The 15,269-nt window shown below is 48.4% G+C and overlaps 1 protein-coding gene across 3 annotated transcripts; it reads left to right on the forward strand.

Moving 5' to 3' along the window:
• The first annotated feature begins 4,552 nt into the window (after window positions 1–4,552).
• S100B (S100 calcium binding protein B) lies at window positions 4,553–10,780 on the forward strand. 3 transcript variants are annotated; one of them, XM_025380403.1, is made up of 3 exons: window positions 4,553–4,748; window positions 7,326–7,464; window positions 10,234–10,780. In XM_025380403.1, exons 2-3 carry the CDS (start codon window positions 7,327–7,329, stop codon window positions 10,372–10,374), a joined length of 279 nt encoding a protein of 92 aa, XP_025236188.1. In that variant the 5' UTR covers window positions 4,553–4,748; window position 7,326; the 3' UTR covers window positions 10,375–10,780. The 3 variants fall into 3 exon arrangements, with proteins under 3 accessions (XP_025236188.1, XP_025236189.1, XP_025236190.1); XM_025380404.1 differs by having other exon boundaries at window positions 4,658–4,748; window positions 7,319–7,464; window positions 10,234–10,776; XM_025380405.1 differs by having other exon boundaries at window positions 4,662–4,732; window positions 10,234–10,776.
• The last annotated feature ends 4,489 nt before the right edge of the window (window positions 10,781–15,269 follow it).

A 15,269-nucleotide genomic window follows, 5' to 3' on the forward strand; every position in this document is an offset into this window, starting at 1 on the left:
TGTGTGGTCTCCTGATGTCCCATGGGTATGGCCCAGTAGCAAGCCAGATGCTGATTCTCAAAATGAGATCAGTTAGCTGCTGAAGAGGACATAGACTTACTCCAAAATCCCAGAGTTCCGTGCTGCAATTCTCCTGAGGATGCTTGTCAGATGGTGCACACTGCATTTCAGTGTGCCACAGGCACTTCAGATATCACTGGATCTACCGAATCCTACGAGCGAAGTGGTAAAGCAGCTTCCATGACAGCCTAAACTTTCTCTGACCCCCATTTGAAACTTCCAGCCTCACAGGCTGAAAGTAGCACATGCAAATATAATATATGTCGTATCTAAAATCCCCAAAGCCCAAATATATATCGTGTTTCTTTTTTACAGGAGGCGGTGCAAAATATATCAACTTGTTTTTCACTTGGAGGGGATATTTCAACATACTCCACACCTCTGAACCTGCTAGAAACTTCACTGAGGTGGAGGGCCCCTACATTTTGTGGAGATTATCTCCCACCTTTGCTACTTCCTGTTTATCAGATTCAATAAGCATAATATTGTGAATATTAGTGGACCAGTGTAATGTTTTGTGAACTGACCAGATGACTAGATCTCTGCAGAAAATATTTGCATAGAACAGAAGAACTGTCATGTCCTTCAGGCAACATTGTGAGTGTATACCGTTCACCCTGTCAGGTAAAGGTAAACTGCTTCTGGTGGTCTTTTTTTTTTTTGAGACGGAATCTCGCGCTGTCGCCCAGCCTGGAGTGCAGTGGCCGGATCTCAGCTCACTTCAAGCTCCGCCTCCCGGGTTCATGCCATTCTCCTGCCTCAGCCTCCTGAGTAGCTGGGACTACAGGCGCCGCCACCGTGCCCGGCTAGTTTTTATTTTATTTTATTTATTTTATTTTTTTTTAATTTTTTAGTAGAGATGGGGTTTCACCGTATTAGCCAGGATAGTCTCGATCTCCTGACCTCGTGATCCGCCTGTCTCGGCCTCCCAAAGTGCTGGGATTACAGGCGTGAGCCACCGCGCCCGGCCGCTTCTGGTGGTTCTTGCAAATTGGTTTGAGAAAAAAGCATTAGTAAGATCAGTAGCTGCATGCAAAGTGCCAGGGAATATGTTGATTTTCTCAGTAGAGATTTCTCATCTGGCACAGCACTTGTAAGTGAAGTCACCAGCTGATTACATTTGCAATGGTCCACATTCTTCATAATCCATATTGCTGGAGAAGCAGGCGCCTAGGAGAGTCAGGGTAATGCCACTTTAAGTTCAGCTCCATCTTGAGACTAACAAGGCACATTTCTTGCAGTCAAAACCCACAGACCTAAGATGTTTATAGCTGAGGAAACAGCTGAACGATACCTGCAAGGACACAACGGAGAGTGCAGACATCCCAATACCCAAACAATGTACGCTTTCAAGATAACAAGAGTTATGCTTTAATGTATGCACACGCTAAAATCTTAAGGATAGTTTTCTTAGAATCAATAGAATAATAATTTTGCCATGCTGTCTGCTCGCCCGCATATAGTCACAGCTGAGTTGAATCTTTATAGACAAAATCCCTATATAAGAAAAACTTAAAGACAGTGAATTCCTCTGCTTGCTTTCTGAGAATGCCCTACTCTGTAATGGAATGTAAGAGCTTTCAATAAACTCTCTTCTTACTTCACTCTGCAACTCACCTTGAATTCCTTCCTGCGTGAGATCCAGGAACACCCTCCTTAGGTCTGGACCGAGACCCCTTTTTCTGGTAACAGTATGAGTTCTGCACAGGTCAAAGTGGCCAGTTAATGAGTTTGAAAGAAGTGTCACAGCGCCTGCTTATTTCAGCTCTTTAAGGGTGGCATTAATCTCCAAAGCTCTTTCAGGGATTCAGTATTTCTGGATAAGAAGGGGAAGTTCTGGGACTTTCACCAAACTTCTCCTACCATCATGGTCCTCATCTCATACATAAGAGAGTGAGTGAGGGGATTTAGCTAGTGTATGTTTGTTTCAATTATACAACCAGGAACTGAAAAACTAACTATAGGGAGAATAGTGTACCAACTGGGCCCCCTGCGAGTCGGTCTCAAGTTAGAACCTCTATCAAGTGAAGACCCGACCATCACAAGTTCCTACTTTGACTGGTGAGCCACAGTGACATTTTTGGTTCCCAGGAATTCATGTCAAAGGAGGCAATCCCTGAGACATCTGGGTTATTTCCTTTTCATTAGTTGATGGCTGCAGGGCACTTCAGAACAGGTGTGGAGGAGGGTTTGTGGTATTCTTTCTCACTAGCACAGATTCTTTCTCAAGTGGCCTTGGCTTTTCCCTTCAGTCAAGATGCCCTAGGTCTGACCCAACTTAGGTCTGGAAACTTGGAGAGAGCCCATGATCTCCACTGTGGTAATTCAAGGTAGGTATTTTGGTGACCAGACCTAGAGGTCTTCCTGTTGTGTGGATTAAAGACCACTCTAGCAACTGTCCATCTCTTCATTCTGAGGAACACCATGAGCAATTGACCACTGCCAAAAATCTCTGTGGACCAAGGCATTTTGATTACTGGTGTGTTCCTTCTGCTGTTTATGGCTGACATGCCCACCTTGTCTTAGCCTGCTACTCTGAAATATTATCATCCCACTGAAATCAGAGGTCTAGTCCAGCAATCCATATGGTCATATGTAGGCTATAGACCATGGAACTTTTCAGGTGTTCCACTCACTCAATAATGCATTTCGCATTACTCAGTGAAGGGTCTTCCTGTGGAATATAGCTGCAGGGGGTGGGTGAATGTGCGAGTCACAGATAAGATCAAAACTGAGGGGTCAGGACGAGTAAGCCAGGGTGATCTGGAAGTGTGAAGGTCAGGGAAAAACACGCAGAACAATCCTGCCAAGTAGGGACTATGGTCACCCCTTTCACAGAAAGGCTTAGTAATTTATCCAAAGTCAAACCACTGTTAAATGGTGGAGCCAAGATTCAGACCCAGAAATTGTAGGCATCTGTGGGAAGCTGGTGAGGTTGTGTCCACTCGCTCCTGGGGAGCCTGGGCAGACAGTACCATCCTGGGGCCCCAGAGTGCTTGGAAGTCCCTCTCCTTCCTGTGGCAGATCCTCTCTCTCAGCTCCCAAGACCTGGGAACAGGGTGGACCCACTGCCCAGCACTTGCCATCCCAGGAAGCTGCAGTGTGCGGAGGGCAGGCCCGCCTGGGTCCTCCTGCTGAACGCAGTGTCCCAGGCACAGGTGTACGGTCATTGCATGAGTGGGTTTCAAACTGTTTTTAACCCCTGCAGGAGCAGGCTGGAGCGTTTTCTATGGCCACTGAAGAGTGAATCCAGAGTTCAGGCTGCCACTCTGGGGAAGTGGTCGGCACTTACCGGAATGGTCCCTCCAACATCTGAGCGAGGAAGGGGCACAGAGCACAGTTGTGCCTTCCTTGGGCCTGGGCAAGCTCTGCGTTTCACAGAGCAAGACTGTGCGGATCCTCCAGCAGAGACCACAGCCAGCAGTGGTGAAGCCGAAGAGGAAGTGAGGGCCAACCAACCGGCTCAGGCCATTCCTCACAGGAGCCTGGGGCAGGCTGACCCACGCAAGACCACAGCTCTCGGCCCTGTGCTATTTCCAGGGCACACTTATAGATCCTGAATGGTAGAGAACTTCCTAGATAAAGCAATGACAGCAAAACAGCCGTGTACGCAGATATCTCGTGGGAAACCCTTTCACGGCCACTTCGAAACTGGGTTGGGAGAAGGACCTGATGCTGGGTCAGGCATCGGTTGGGGACCATGGACACGTTTGTAGAGTTTGGGCCAATGCTTTTGCGTAATTTGTCAGAAGGAACACCTACTTCTTCACTCTTGTGAGGAAGAACCCACAAACTGGCCCCCGTGTTCAGAGGCTCAGGTCGACAAGTTGAGGGGACAGCTGGACTTCTCCTTCTTCAGGCTGGCTGGAGCCTTCAGCAAGGGGCACACCATCCACACGCCTCTGTAAAACAGCATTCGAACAGGACATCTCTAAGGCATTGTCCAACTCTGACAGTCTGTGACCTTCCACCCTGGGATGGAGGGAAAGGCCTTGGGATACAATCCACACATCATGTTTTCCCCTAAAAGTACCACCCTTTTTAGTCCCTGCAGACACTGGGTTCAGCAGCTTCTCTGAGGCAGCCCCATTGAGCCCAGGGCTGACCACAGACAAGCACTACTGTCCACAGACCCTCACGCCCAGTGGGGCCAGACGTGGAGGCTGGCAGAGGAGAGAAGCTCCAGGGGCCTCTCCATTAGAAACCAGCTTGCAGGCCACTTAATCTCCTACGCTCAGCCTGTACTTGGAAGCTGCTTGTTCTTGGCTGCACATTTGCTTTGTTTGAATCAATTAATCCAAGTCTCTCTCCTCTCCCTACCCCCAACCTTGCCTTTAGGGGAACATCAATATTCATGTAATAAATAAATCACACAAAAAGCTGACTCCCCACTTCCTGCCCTACAGGCCCTTTTTTCTTCCTCAGCCCATGTGCAATCCTGGCTCCCAGCAAGTCCCCAGGGCTGCTTGGTCAATGCAGCCCTGTGTGCAGGCCTGGCAGCCCTGCCACCCCCGCCCTCGGCCCCCATTGGCTGCCATGGCCTGCAGTGGGCTGCACCAGGGTTCATCCGTCCTCCCTGGGCAGACAGAATAAGAGGCTGCCTCTGCCCACTAGACCTGCCGCCCAGGACCCGCAGCAGAGACGAGGCCTGCAGCAAGGAGACCAGGAAGGGGTGAGACAAGGAAGAGGTGAGAAAGAGCCAGGCCAAGAGGACGCTCAGGAAGAAATGGTTGTTTTCTTTTGGGTGGAAGGGAATGGAGGGGTAGAAACTAAATGGTAGCTTAAAAAGCCCCTTTAGGACAATTGGCAGCACTTCAGAAGTGTCAATAGGATGATGTGTTTTAATCTCTACATTATTGCTGCCTTGTGGACACCTGACTGCATCAGCCCTAGGCAGCTAGAGGTATTTTCCATAAATCAGAGAAACCTCAGGTCTCGCGGCCCAGAAGTGATTGCTGACATTTTCCCAGTGGTGCTACAAATACTACCTCTCCTGTAACTACTTGAAGAGTAAAGATTTTGCTTCCCACTGCAGCTGGAAATGAGGGAGAACCTAATGCTAGTTTAGTCCATATCCTAAATAAATCCCTTTTCTCCTTGTTACTTTTTCCACCGCCCTGGGTAAGTAACTCTTCAGTTTTCCAGTTTCCCTCAGTTTGAAGTGCCAGGGTGACCACAGCCCCAGGACGCCACTCAGAAATTACGTAACAGTTACAAATAAATTGGGTCAAAGAAATTGGGGTTTTGGTGGGTTTTAACTTTCTTCAGTCTCACAGTTTCGTAGGGAGGTCGAACCCCTAGAGGGATCCTCACACGCTAGGTAACGTGTCTTTCTAAGGAGTTAAAGTTCAAATGTTCTCTTGTTCTCAATGTTAAAAGATTAATGTAGGACATTCACAGAATGTGAGAAAGAAACAGATATTTATTTCCATTTCTCTTAAAAGATAAACTATAAACCATCAACTATTTCTTAAGTCAAAGGGAAAAATTTAACAAGAATTTTTTAATTGATTTGTAGCGTGGTTATGAAGAAAACCATATTTTCTAGTGGTTTCTATTAGTGTTCTAATATATGGAATACATGTTTTATGCCTTTCCTTTGTAATAATCTCGTTAGTCATAATTCATAGAAAAACAATTTAACCTCCTTTTCCCCAAATCATCATGGACTTTGAGGAGCATCAGAATGATGTAAAAGTGTCTTGTTTTGTTTTGTTTTGTTCAAAAAAAATACGCACACATATATCAATAATTGAAAACTTGAGTGCAAAGAATAAGAAAAGCATGAAATGTTAAAGATTTTAATCCATCTTAACTGTTCTATTTATGAATCACCAAATTTTTAGGGACTCAAGAGCAAAATAAAGTACACTGATTATTAATAGAATGCCTTTAGCAAAGATCTGGCCAGCACAAAAAAATCTTCAATCCTGTTTCCTTTGGAGCATCAGAAATAAATAAAATTTTTAACATCTAATTCCAAATTATTTTTAAGATGTAAGTCATATATTCAACATGGGAATGATTTTTCAACACTATTTGATTTATTAATTTATTTTTAATTATAACAGTGCAAATGTTCTTATTTGATGATTAGAACTCAAGGCCAAAAGCTGGTAAATTTCTTGGCCTGCCCATCTGTTTTGTGAGACAACTGACAAGGCATCCTTTGTAGAAGGCGCCTCATTCCCAGACTGATGAGATATTTCCTTGGTTTGTAGGCTGTGGCGTAAGGTACTTGCTGTGAGGGAGGTCGGAGGGCTCTTACTTTGACAGCTGCAGAGAAACACCTATTCCTGCCCCTGTCCCAGTCACTGCAGTGAATGAACCAGCCTTTCCCTACACTGGAGGTAGAATGCAGGCTCAGCAGCTCAGCTTTCTGCTGGATTCTGTCCCTCCCTGCGACAGAACCACACGCATTTAATCAGATAAACTTAGGATACATTTTTTTTCCTGGTAGATCAAATAACTTTCACTGTTATTCTTCAAAAAGATTGTGGCAATTCTACCATATTTATTTTTCCAGATGAATTTTACAGCTGTTTTTGTCATGTCACACATCCAAAAAAATTCCATCATTTTTATTAAAAATGATTTAAATTTACATATGAATTTAAAGGAAAAACTTCCTACATTTTATGTTCCTCCGAATCTCTTGGAAGGACCTGCATTTTTCTTCCTAAACTTAGTCTTAGATCACATGCTATTTCTATATGAATAGGATATTTTGCACTGGATTTTCTATTTCTTTATTGATAGAATATAGGAATGCTCTTGATTTTTGTCTTATTTTGCTCCTAGTCACTGTCTCACTTTCAGATTGATTTTAACAGCTTGTAGTCGATGGTTTGCTCACCTGCACTTTACCACCTCATCTTGGAGCCTTACAAGAACAGAGAGGGACCCTGTGGGGAGGAAGCAGAAATTTAATCCCTGAATTCCTTTGCTGCTCTGCGTCTGTATTTTTGCTAAAGATTCCCTGTTGGACCAACCCAACCAGAAGCCAGAGGGCATGGGAATATATCCCTGTGGCCCACAGAGACAGAGAAGGCAGGCTCACATCTGTCTAAGAGGCAGGTGGAAGGATTGATAAAGGTACAAATTCCCAGAATGCCCCTCCAGGTCATGCCTGCTGTTCTGAGCTTGAAAAGAGTGCCAGGGCCAGTCCATCCCCCTTGTCTGGGTTGAGGTCTGTATTGATAACCTGTGAAATGTTTTATGATGAGGTATAGATGAGAAGGCATCTTTCCTTTGTGAGCCCCTAGGATGTCTGAGCTGGAGAAAGCCATGGTGGCCCTCATCGACGTTTTCCACCAATATTCTGGAAGGGAGGGAGACAAGCACAAGCTGAAGAAATCCGAACTGAAGGAGCTCATCAACAATGAGCTTTCCCATTTCTTAGAGGTGAGTCTTGCTTTTCACACTTGACACTTTCTCCATCTCCTCTTAAAAAGCCACCGGTACACTGGCTTTATCTTCTCAGCTGCACTGAAGGTGATTTCAGTTTCCTTCCAGGACTCCTGGGCTGCTCCTGCAAACTTGTTTGAGTAACGGAACCCTCAGTGTGGGACTGGCTCATATGGGCCCCTTGTTTTCATGTCCTTATCAACCATCTTGTGTACAATCGGTGCACCAAGGTCCCAAAGGCCAAAGCTTCCCAAATAATGCTGGACTCATTACTTACCATGGGCCAAAGTGAACATAAAAGGAAACTGTTAAAAATAAGCTTTGGGAAAGTTTTTAGGAAAAGGATGTATTTTGGCTTAGCTAGATGTTTAGTATTTACTATGGAGATAAGACATGCCAGACTTTCACTCAGTAAACACTGACTGAGCACTAATTAAGAACTGTGAGATATGCAGGCATGACAGTCATGGCTTCTGCTCTGGGGCACCCACCCTGGCACATGGATGAATGACCATGACTGGCTTAACTGAGGGCGTGACAGGGGTCTGTACACATCCTTTGGAAGCCCTGGGGCTTTGCAGGAGGCTCCGTGGAGTAACATATGTTGGTGAGGAACTGTCTTTAGTTGGGGCCCCTACTTTAGGAAGCTGTATGAGGGTTCCTGGCGAGCCCTGTTCTTCAGGCAGTTCCTGCTGTGGCTTGTGGTGGAAGTATGTCCAGACCCTCGCATTAAGACTCATTTTCCTACCCACTCTCTCCGCTGTCCTTGGATCAGACCCACCTGTCTTTACTGCCCACCTCATGCCCTCATGGAAGTGAACTGTGATCCCCCTGGTACCTGATGCTCTCTTAGAACCAAGGCTGGCTTGAGGCATGCCTGGAGCCAGAGTGAAGCACCGGTGGTGTGCACGTGTGAGATGCAATGAAGGGCTTCCTGGGTCACCGATATGAGCAAACACAAAAGGGAGAAATGACCAGAAAATGAGCCAGTGCACTAGTGTCTCACCAAGTCCTGATTCCAGCATAAATACTAGGGCAGGGCTCTGCTGCATGGGGATGGGGAGTTGCCCTCCTAAGCTGGCCAAGCCTCTCAGTGCAAGACAGCAAGCCCTGGGCTCCAGCAGCCCAGCAGTCCATGTTTTCAGGGCGGGGGAGGGGGGCTGGCTGGTTCTCCTGTCCGCACTTCCACCAAACACCGCACCACTGTGAATGGTTCAGAGTGGAGCAGACAGGCCTGCAAGCTTGCAGGGGGCATCCCCACGTCTGATTCCAGGACTGGTTTTCTCAGGCATTCAAGTCCACAGAGTGACAGCAGTCCCACTCACAGACGCAGTTTTCTAGTTCCACCAATCATGCCTTCTGACTTGAACTGAAAGTCCCAGGTTCTTCTGAACAAGGGCTGTTGGGAGGATGAAACGGGACAGTGCTTAAGTGCTTAACATATAGTGAAAGCTCAACTAATAGTAGCTATTATTAATTATTTTTATACATAGAAAAAGCTTAGCATGTGGGAATCTCAATTTGTAAATGATAAATAATTCATGGTAAGCATTTCAAGGCATCACGAACTTTTGCTCCCTGGTTTTATCAAGGTAATTTCAGTTCAGAAGCAGATCTATAATGTAATTGAAGTTAGTGCCCTGCTCCTGCCCATCCACAGGTGCCTCCCCACCCCTACCCCCGTGGAGTTACAATCTTCTGTATGTTTTGTTTAGTTTTTGAGATAAGGTCTTGCTCACAGTCACCCAGGCTGGAGTGCAATGGTGCAATCTTGGCTCACTGCAGCCTCAACCTCCCAGGCTCAAGCAATCCTCCTGCCTCAGCCTCCTGAGTAGCTGGGAATATGGGCATATGGACCACACCCAGATAATTGTTTTTTTTTTCTTTGTAGAGATGGAGTCTCCCTGTGTTGCCCAGGCTGGTCTCAAACTTCCTGGGCTCAAGTGATCCTCCTGCCTCAGCTTCCCAAAGTGCTGGGATTACAGGTGTGAGCCACCATGCCCGACCCCTGTGTGTCTTATAGCCAAGGTGGCTGTTATACATCACACTTGACTTCTTCAGGCCAAGCCTTCCTGTCCCAGGGAATTGTTACTCTGCTCTTCATCAGTGTTCAATACCCAAATATTTCCCACTACATCTGTAGCCCTGCACTGTGGTTGTTCCTCTGAGGCTTTGTACATCACTTAATAGCCACGCCATTCATTCAGCTCCAATGTCAGGCAGAACTGTCAGGAAAAAGTTTCATGACACCTAGAAAGCAATTCAAGTGGGAAGAAGAATACAGGGTTAACAAATCTAGGATGTTCCCAAGAGTTACTTCAGCAACAAAGACGACTTTCAAAACATTACGTTCCACTGGAAGTCTTTAAGACACGGACTTCCACACACAGAACCCATGAAAAGTTTAGGACGGCCAAAAGCTTATTTTTATTTCAAGACATTTGCTAGGGCTGATCTAGACGATATTCTTTTTTATTTTTTATTTTTTTCAGGTATTTTAAGTAAGATAACAACCTACAGTTTTTCACCTCTTGGCTGTTCCATTCAGCCTTTTCCAGTAGCCCACGGCCAGACACTGACCCCCAGAGACTTCTACTTGGACAACAGCCCCTTGGTCACATGAGACATCTTTCCTGATATTTTGCATTTGATGTTCTCAGCTTACTGCAGACACAAATTATCAGAGTCACTCAACTTTTTATCATGTTTTGATGGTCCACAATTCCATTTAAAAACAAGGTTGGCAACTTCTTTTATCTCTCTTAGGAAATCAAAGAGCAAGAGGTTGTGGACAAAGTTATGGAAACACTGGACAGTGATGGAGATGGCGAATGCGACTTCCAGGAATTTATGGCCTTTGTTGCCATGGTTACCACTGCCTGCCACGAGTTCTTTGAACACGAGTGAGATTAGAAAACAGCCAAGCCGTTCCCGTAACAGAGATGGTCACACAAGAAAGCAGACAGCAAGGGCTTGCGGCCTAGTAGGAGCTGAGCTTTCCAGCCGTGTTGTAGCTAATTAGGAAGCTTGATTTGCTTTGTGAGTGAAAAATTGAAAACCTCTTTCCAAAGGCTGTTTTAACAGCCTGCATCATTCTTTCTGCTATATTAGGCCTGTGTGTAAGCTGACTGGCCCCATGGACTCTTGTTAATAGTCACTTAGGAGTCAGTTCTCAGTGATAAAGCGTGCACTGTGCAGCCCGCCATGGCCGTGTAGACCCTAACCCGGAGGGAACCCTGGCTACAGAAATTACCCTGGGGCACCCTTAAAGCATCTGTTACCTTTAAAAAACAAAGCCTTATCCAGCATCATTGGAAAACACTGCTGTTCTTTAAACGCGTTCCTCATCCGTGCAGGTAACACCTGGTTGGCTGGTGTGACCCTGCAAGGGCGTGGTGGCCTCGGCCTGCTTCCCGGGATGCGCCTGACCACTAGGTGAACATTCAATGCTGGCAGCCCTCCTGGAAAAAGCAACTCGGTCAGAACTCGGAACCCGAGCCAGCTCTGGGGGCTCCAGCCGCCTCCGTGGCCCATGAGACTCAAGTCGCAGCTGCAGGATCTTCGCCTCCAATGTGCCTCCAGCACATGCGGCTTCCGAGGGCACTACCGGGGGCTCTGAGCCACCAAGAGGGCCTGCGTTCAATAAAAAGAGCACAGCTTGGGAGGCCGAGGCAGGCGGATCACAAGGTCAGGAGTTGGAGGCCAGCCTGACCAACACGGTGAAATCCCGTCTCTACTAAAAATGCAAAAATTAGCCGGGCGTGGTGCCGGGAGCCTGTAGTCCCAGCTACTCGGGAGGCTGAGGCAGGAGAATCGCTTGAACCCGGAGGCGGAGCTTGCAGTGAGCCGAGATCGCGCCACTGCACTCCAGCCTGGGAGACAGAGCGAGACTCCGTCTCAGGAAAAAAAAAAAAAAGCGCAGCAACAGCGCCCCAGCGCCATCGAAAGGGAACGCAAGCAATGAACGTGGATCCCCAGTGCCCCCGCGACAGGGAGGCTTCCCCAGGGGCTTCCGGCCACTCCACAGGGGACTTCCGGTGGGTTGGGTCACGTGCTCTTCCCTAAGCCAATCACCAGGAAGGGGAGCTGCCAATGGTCCGGGGCAGTCACGTGCCTGTCCATGATGCACCTGGGCCACCAGCCCCGTTACCGGTGTTCACTGTGCTCCCCCGTCGGTGGCCTCCATCTCAGAAACGTCACACTCCTCAGCGTCCCTCTGTGCCCTCAGAACAGTCGTGGGTAAAACAGGAAGTCCTGCCTGTCCCAGGCAGTGTGGGAGGCCCAGAGGCTCACAGGGCCCGAGGCTGGGTGGGGCAGAGGCAGGAACCACAGCTGTGATGCCCGAGAGATGGGGTGGTGAGAGGGGCCTGGGAGCAGCCAGAGGGGTCCCAGCGAGGCCACTTCTTCCTGCCACCTGGGGAGTCCCCAGGGCCAGGTGCTCACTTCTCGCTCAGCTCTCGCCGTCTGGAAATTCTTGGTTACTTTTGGCCAAGGGGTGATGTTTTCGTTTTGCGCTGGGCCCTGCAAGGCTGGTCCTGGTGCGTGCTCCAGGCTGGGGAGCAGGAGGCCAAGCTTGAGAGGTCCAGGGTGCGACGGTGAGCTGGGGGGCAGGAGGGGCGCTGCTGCCGGGGGGCAGCTCTGGGCTGCCCTTGACGCAGATCCCCGCCTGCCACCTGCATTCCTCCCCAGAGGATGCTCTGCCGCCTCGGGCGAAAGTTGAATCGGCCCTTCCAGAGCCTCCTCTGCCCACATTGATCCAAGAATCCCAAGGTGACTTAAGTCCCCAGAAGCCTACTCTGCTTCCAAACCAGACAGGGAGAACATTGGCCCTCCAAGGAGCTTGGCTCCAGCCCCATCCCTCAGGGACTCCCAGGGCAGCTTCTGGGCACAGGGGGGCTCCTCCACCATCCAAAGGGGGTCTGGGGGGGTCTCCTCCAATGAAATGCCGTTAGCTCCAAGTTGTAAATGCCACTGTCCTCTCCTGGCAATCCCTAGCTGAGTGTGACCCACCCTCACCCAGAGGCACCTTCCAGTTCCATGAGTGGGTGGTGGTAGTCCCCACAGCCTGGTGGCCAGCACAGGCCCGGCCTACCCCAAAGGCTACCTCCAGCATCCCCAGGTAGACAGGGGATGGGCTTGGGCAAGGAGGTGGGGGAAACCCGCCCCCAGCTTTGACCAGGAGCACATGGAGCTCGCTCAGACCTGAAGGGCAGGACCAAGGTGTGAAGAGTCTGTTTTCATGAATCTGTTGCCCAGGCTGCCATTTCCATGGCCCAGTTCAGCCACGGAATTTTCTGTGCTCCATCAGTTTGTCCGTTTGATCCGCAAGATTCTGGGCCACAGCCACTTTGCAAATCTGTCCCTGCCAGCAGTGTTGGTCTCTCAGGGTGGAGACTCTGGGGCCAAGCTGAGGACCCCATTTGTTGACTTGCAGTGAGAAGGTGCTGTTGAGAAGTTGGGCTGCGAGAACCCACCATCTCTGGACCCCGTGGACCATCCTCTGCAGGGGCTGTTGTCCCTGCCAGAAGTACAAGCAACACAATTGCCAGACTTTCCTGCTACCAAGAGGAGGAATCATCATCTAATAATTGGGATTGTGGGGGGTAAGGCCTTGGGCCCCCAGGCAGTATCTGGCCATACCCCACCTGTACCCACCAGCGGGGACAGACAGAGCAGGAAGGCTATTGGGCTGTCAAGCCCTGGGCTTTGTGCTTTCCTGACCCCATGCCTCTGTCTGGGGAAAGGGAGCAGTGAGGAGGGAAGTGGAGAGTGGGTGATCCTGGGCTCCCCTGGCACTCTGTCAAGCTCTGGCTCTCTCTTGCCCACTGTTTCAGCTCCCCACCTCTGCAGGGCCCCAGGCCTGTTCAGCCAGACCCTGCTTCTCTTGCAACCAACAAGGAAAACCCCCCAGGCTGGCTGGGGCCCTACTTGGGTATCTCCATTATGGACAGTTTGTCTCCACAGCATGACACCCTGTGAGCCCCATGGGCCCATGACTGTTCCCTGCAGCTCTGCCCTGTGAGGCCCCATCCTGGTCTCCAAGGCAAGATGGGGACCCTTGAGCCTACATGCCCCCAGCCAAGACCCTGGAGAGGGTTTGGAGACTCTTGTTAGGAAGTTGTGGGAGACACCTGGGTTTGTTTGCTTTTGTTTTGGGGTTCTTAAATTTAGGGATTCCACCCTTATCTTGTGCAGACACAAATCAGATTTTTGTGATTGCAGATAGATGGAAGTGTTTGGGCATCAGAGGAAGGTTGCACTGGCCCTTCATCCAGTGGGAACTTCTACACACAGATATTACTTTCTGCCCACAATTGAGACTTCCAAGTAGGTTCCACTAGCCCTGTCCCACAAGAGCCCAGATATTCCCTGGCGGTTTTTCTTTACCAAGAACTGGGCTGCCTTGGGGACCAGGTGGGTGAGCACAAGGGATGCCTGGCCTCTCCGTCTTGAGACCCCCCTTAATTATGACCCTCACAGCCATGTCCACCAGAACGTGGCAGGCACGACAATGGCACAACCTCCTTTCACTGCATTTAGGGAGAAAACGGCCGGCCTCTCTCTGAAGGAGTGCAGAAAATACACATTATTCAAGCAAGTTAGCATGAGGCAAGCCTAGAGCTTTTACACAGGGCTGGATGTTGAGCAGAGAGCTAAGGATGAGGCTTGTGCTCTCCTTGGGAAAATAGCCCAAAGCCCCCAGGATATAAACCTTGCAGGAAGGAGGCCAGACTTGGCTGGGCTAGAAAGAGCTTTTCTGATGTCTCCTTACCCCAGCACCCCTAATTTAAAATACAGATCCCTGAGGTGCATCTCAGGAGTTCAGGAGGCCAGTCCCAAACTTTTCCTCTTCGGTGAGGAGGTGGGGGACACTACAGAGGGCATATTGGGTCCCATGGCCCCCTACAGCTCACTGCATTAAGAGGAAATTTATAGCACTAAATGCCCACTTCAAAAAGCTAGGGAGATCTCAAATTGACATCCTAACATCACAACTAAAATAACTAGAGAACCAAGAGCAAACAAACCCCAAAGCTAGCAGAAGACAAGAAATAACCAAGATCAGTGTAGGGAAAAGAAAGATCAGACTGTTACTGTCTCTTAATGCTGCTTTAGCTGCATCCCAGATATTCTGGTATATTGTCTGTTTGTTCTCATTAGTTTCAAATAAGTTCTTGATTTTTGCCTTAATTTTATTGTTTACCCAGGAGTCATACAGGAGCAGGTTGTTCAGTTTCCATGTAGTTGTGTGGTGTTCAGTGAGTTTCTTAATCTTGAGTTCCATTTTGATTGTGCAGGTCCTTGGTATGCTGAGTACCAGTCTCCTGGGCGCACTGTTGTTTCTGTATACTTTGTCTCTGTGTCTTATTTCTTTTCTCAGTCTCTCGTCCCACCTGACAAGATATACCCACAGGTGTGGAGGGGCAGGCCACCCCTTCAGATGAGAGCAGAACTGAAAGAAATAGAGACGTGAAAAACCCTTCAAAAAACTCAACGAATCCAGGAAAAAAATAATAAAATAGATAGACTGCTAGCTAGACTAATAAAGAAATGTGAGAATAATCAAATGGACACAATGAAAATGATAAAGAGAATATCACCACTGACCCCACAGAAATACAAACAGCCATCAGAGAATACTACAAACATCTCTATGCACATAAACTAGAAAATGTAGCAGAATTGATAAATTCCTGGATGCACAGACCCTCCCAAGACTGAATCACTTGCCTACCAACCAAAAAAAGCCCGGGACCAGAAGAATTTACAGCTGAATTCTACCAGAGGTACAAAGAGGAGCT

The sequence above is a fragment of the Theropithecus gelada genome, chromosome 3 (assembly GCF_003255815.1).
Source record: "Theropithecus gelada isolate Dixy chromosome 3, Tgel_1.0, whole genome shotgun sequence".
Classification (NCBI taxonomy): Eukaryota; Metazoa; Chordata; class Mammalia; order Primates; family Cercopithecidae; genus Theropithecus; species Theropithecus gelada.

Coding starts and splice junctions, on each gene's coding strand:
- S100B (XM_025380403.1), top strand. CDS start 7,327: ATGTCTGAGCTGGAGAAAGCCATGGTGGCCCTCATCGACGTTTTCCAC. Junction 7,465..10,233: donor AGCTTTCCCATTTCTTAGAG/GTGAGTCTTGCT, acceptor TATCTCTCTTAG/GAAATCAAAGAGCAAGAGGT.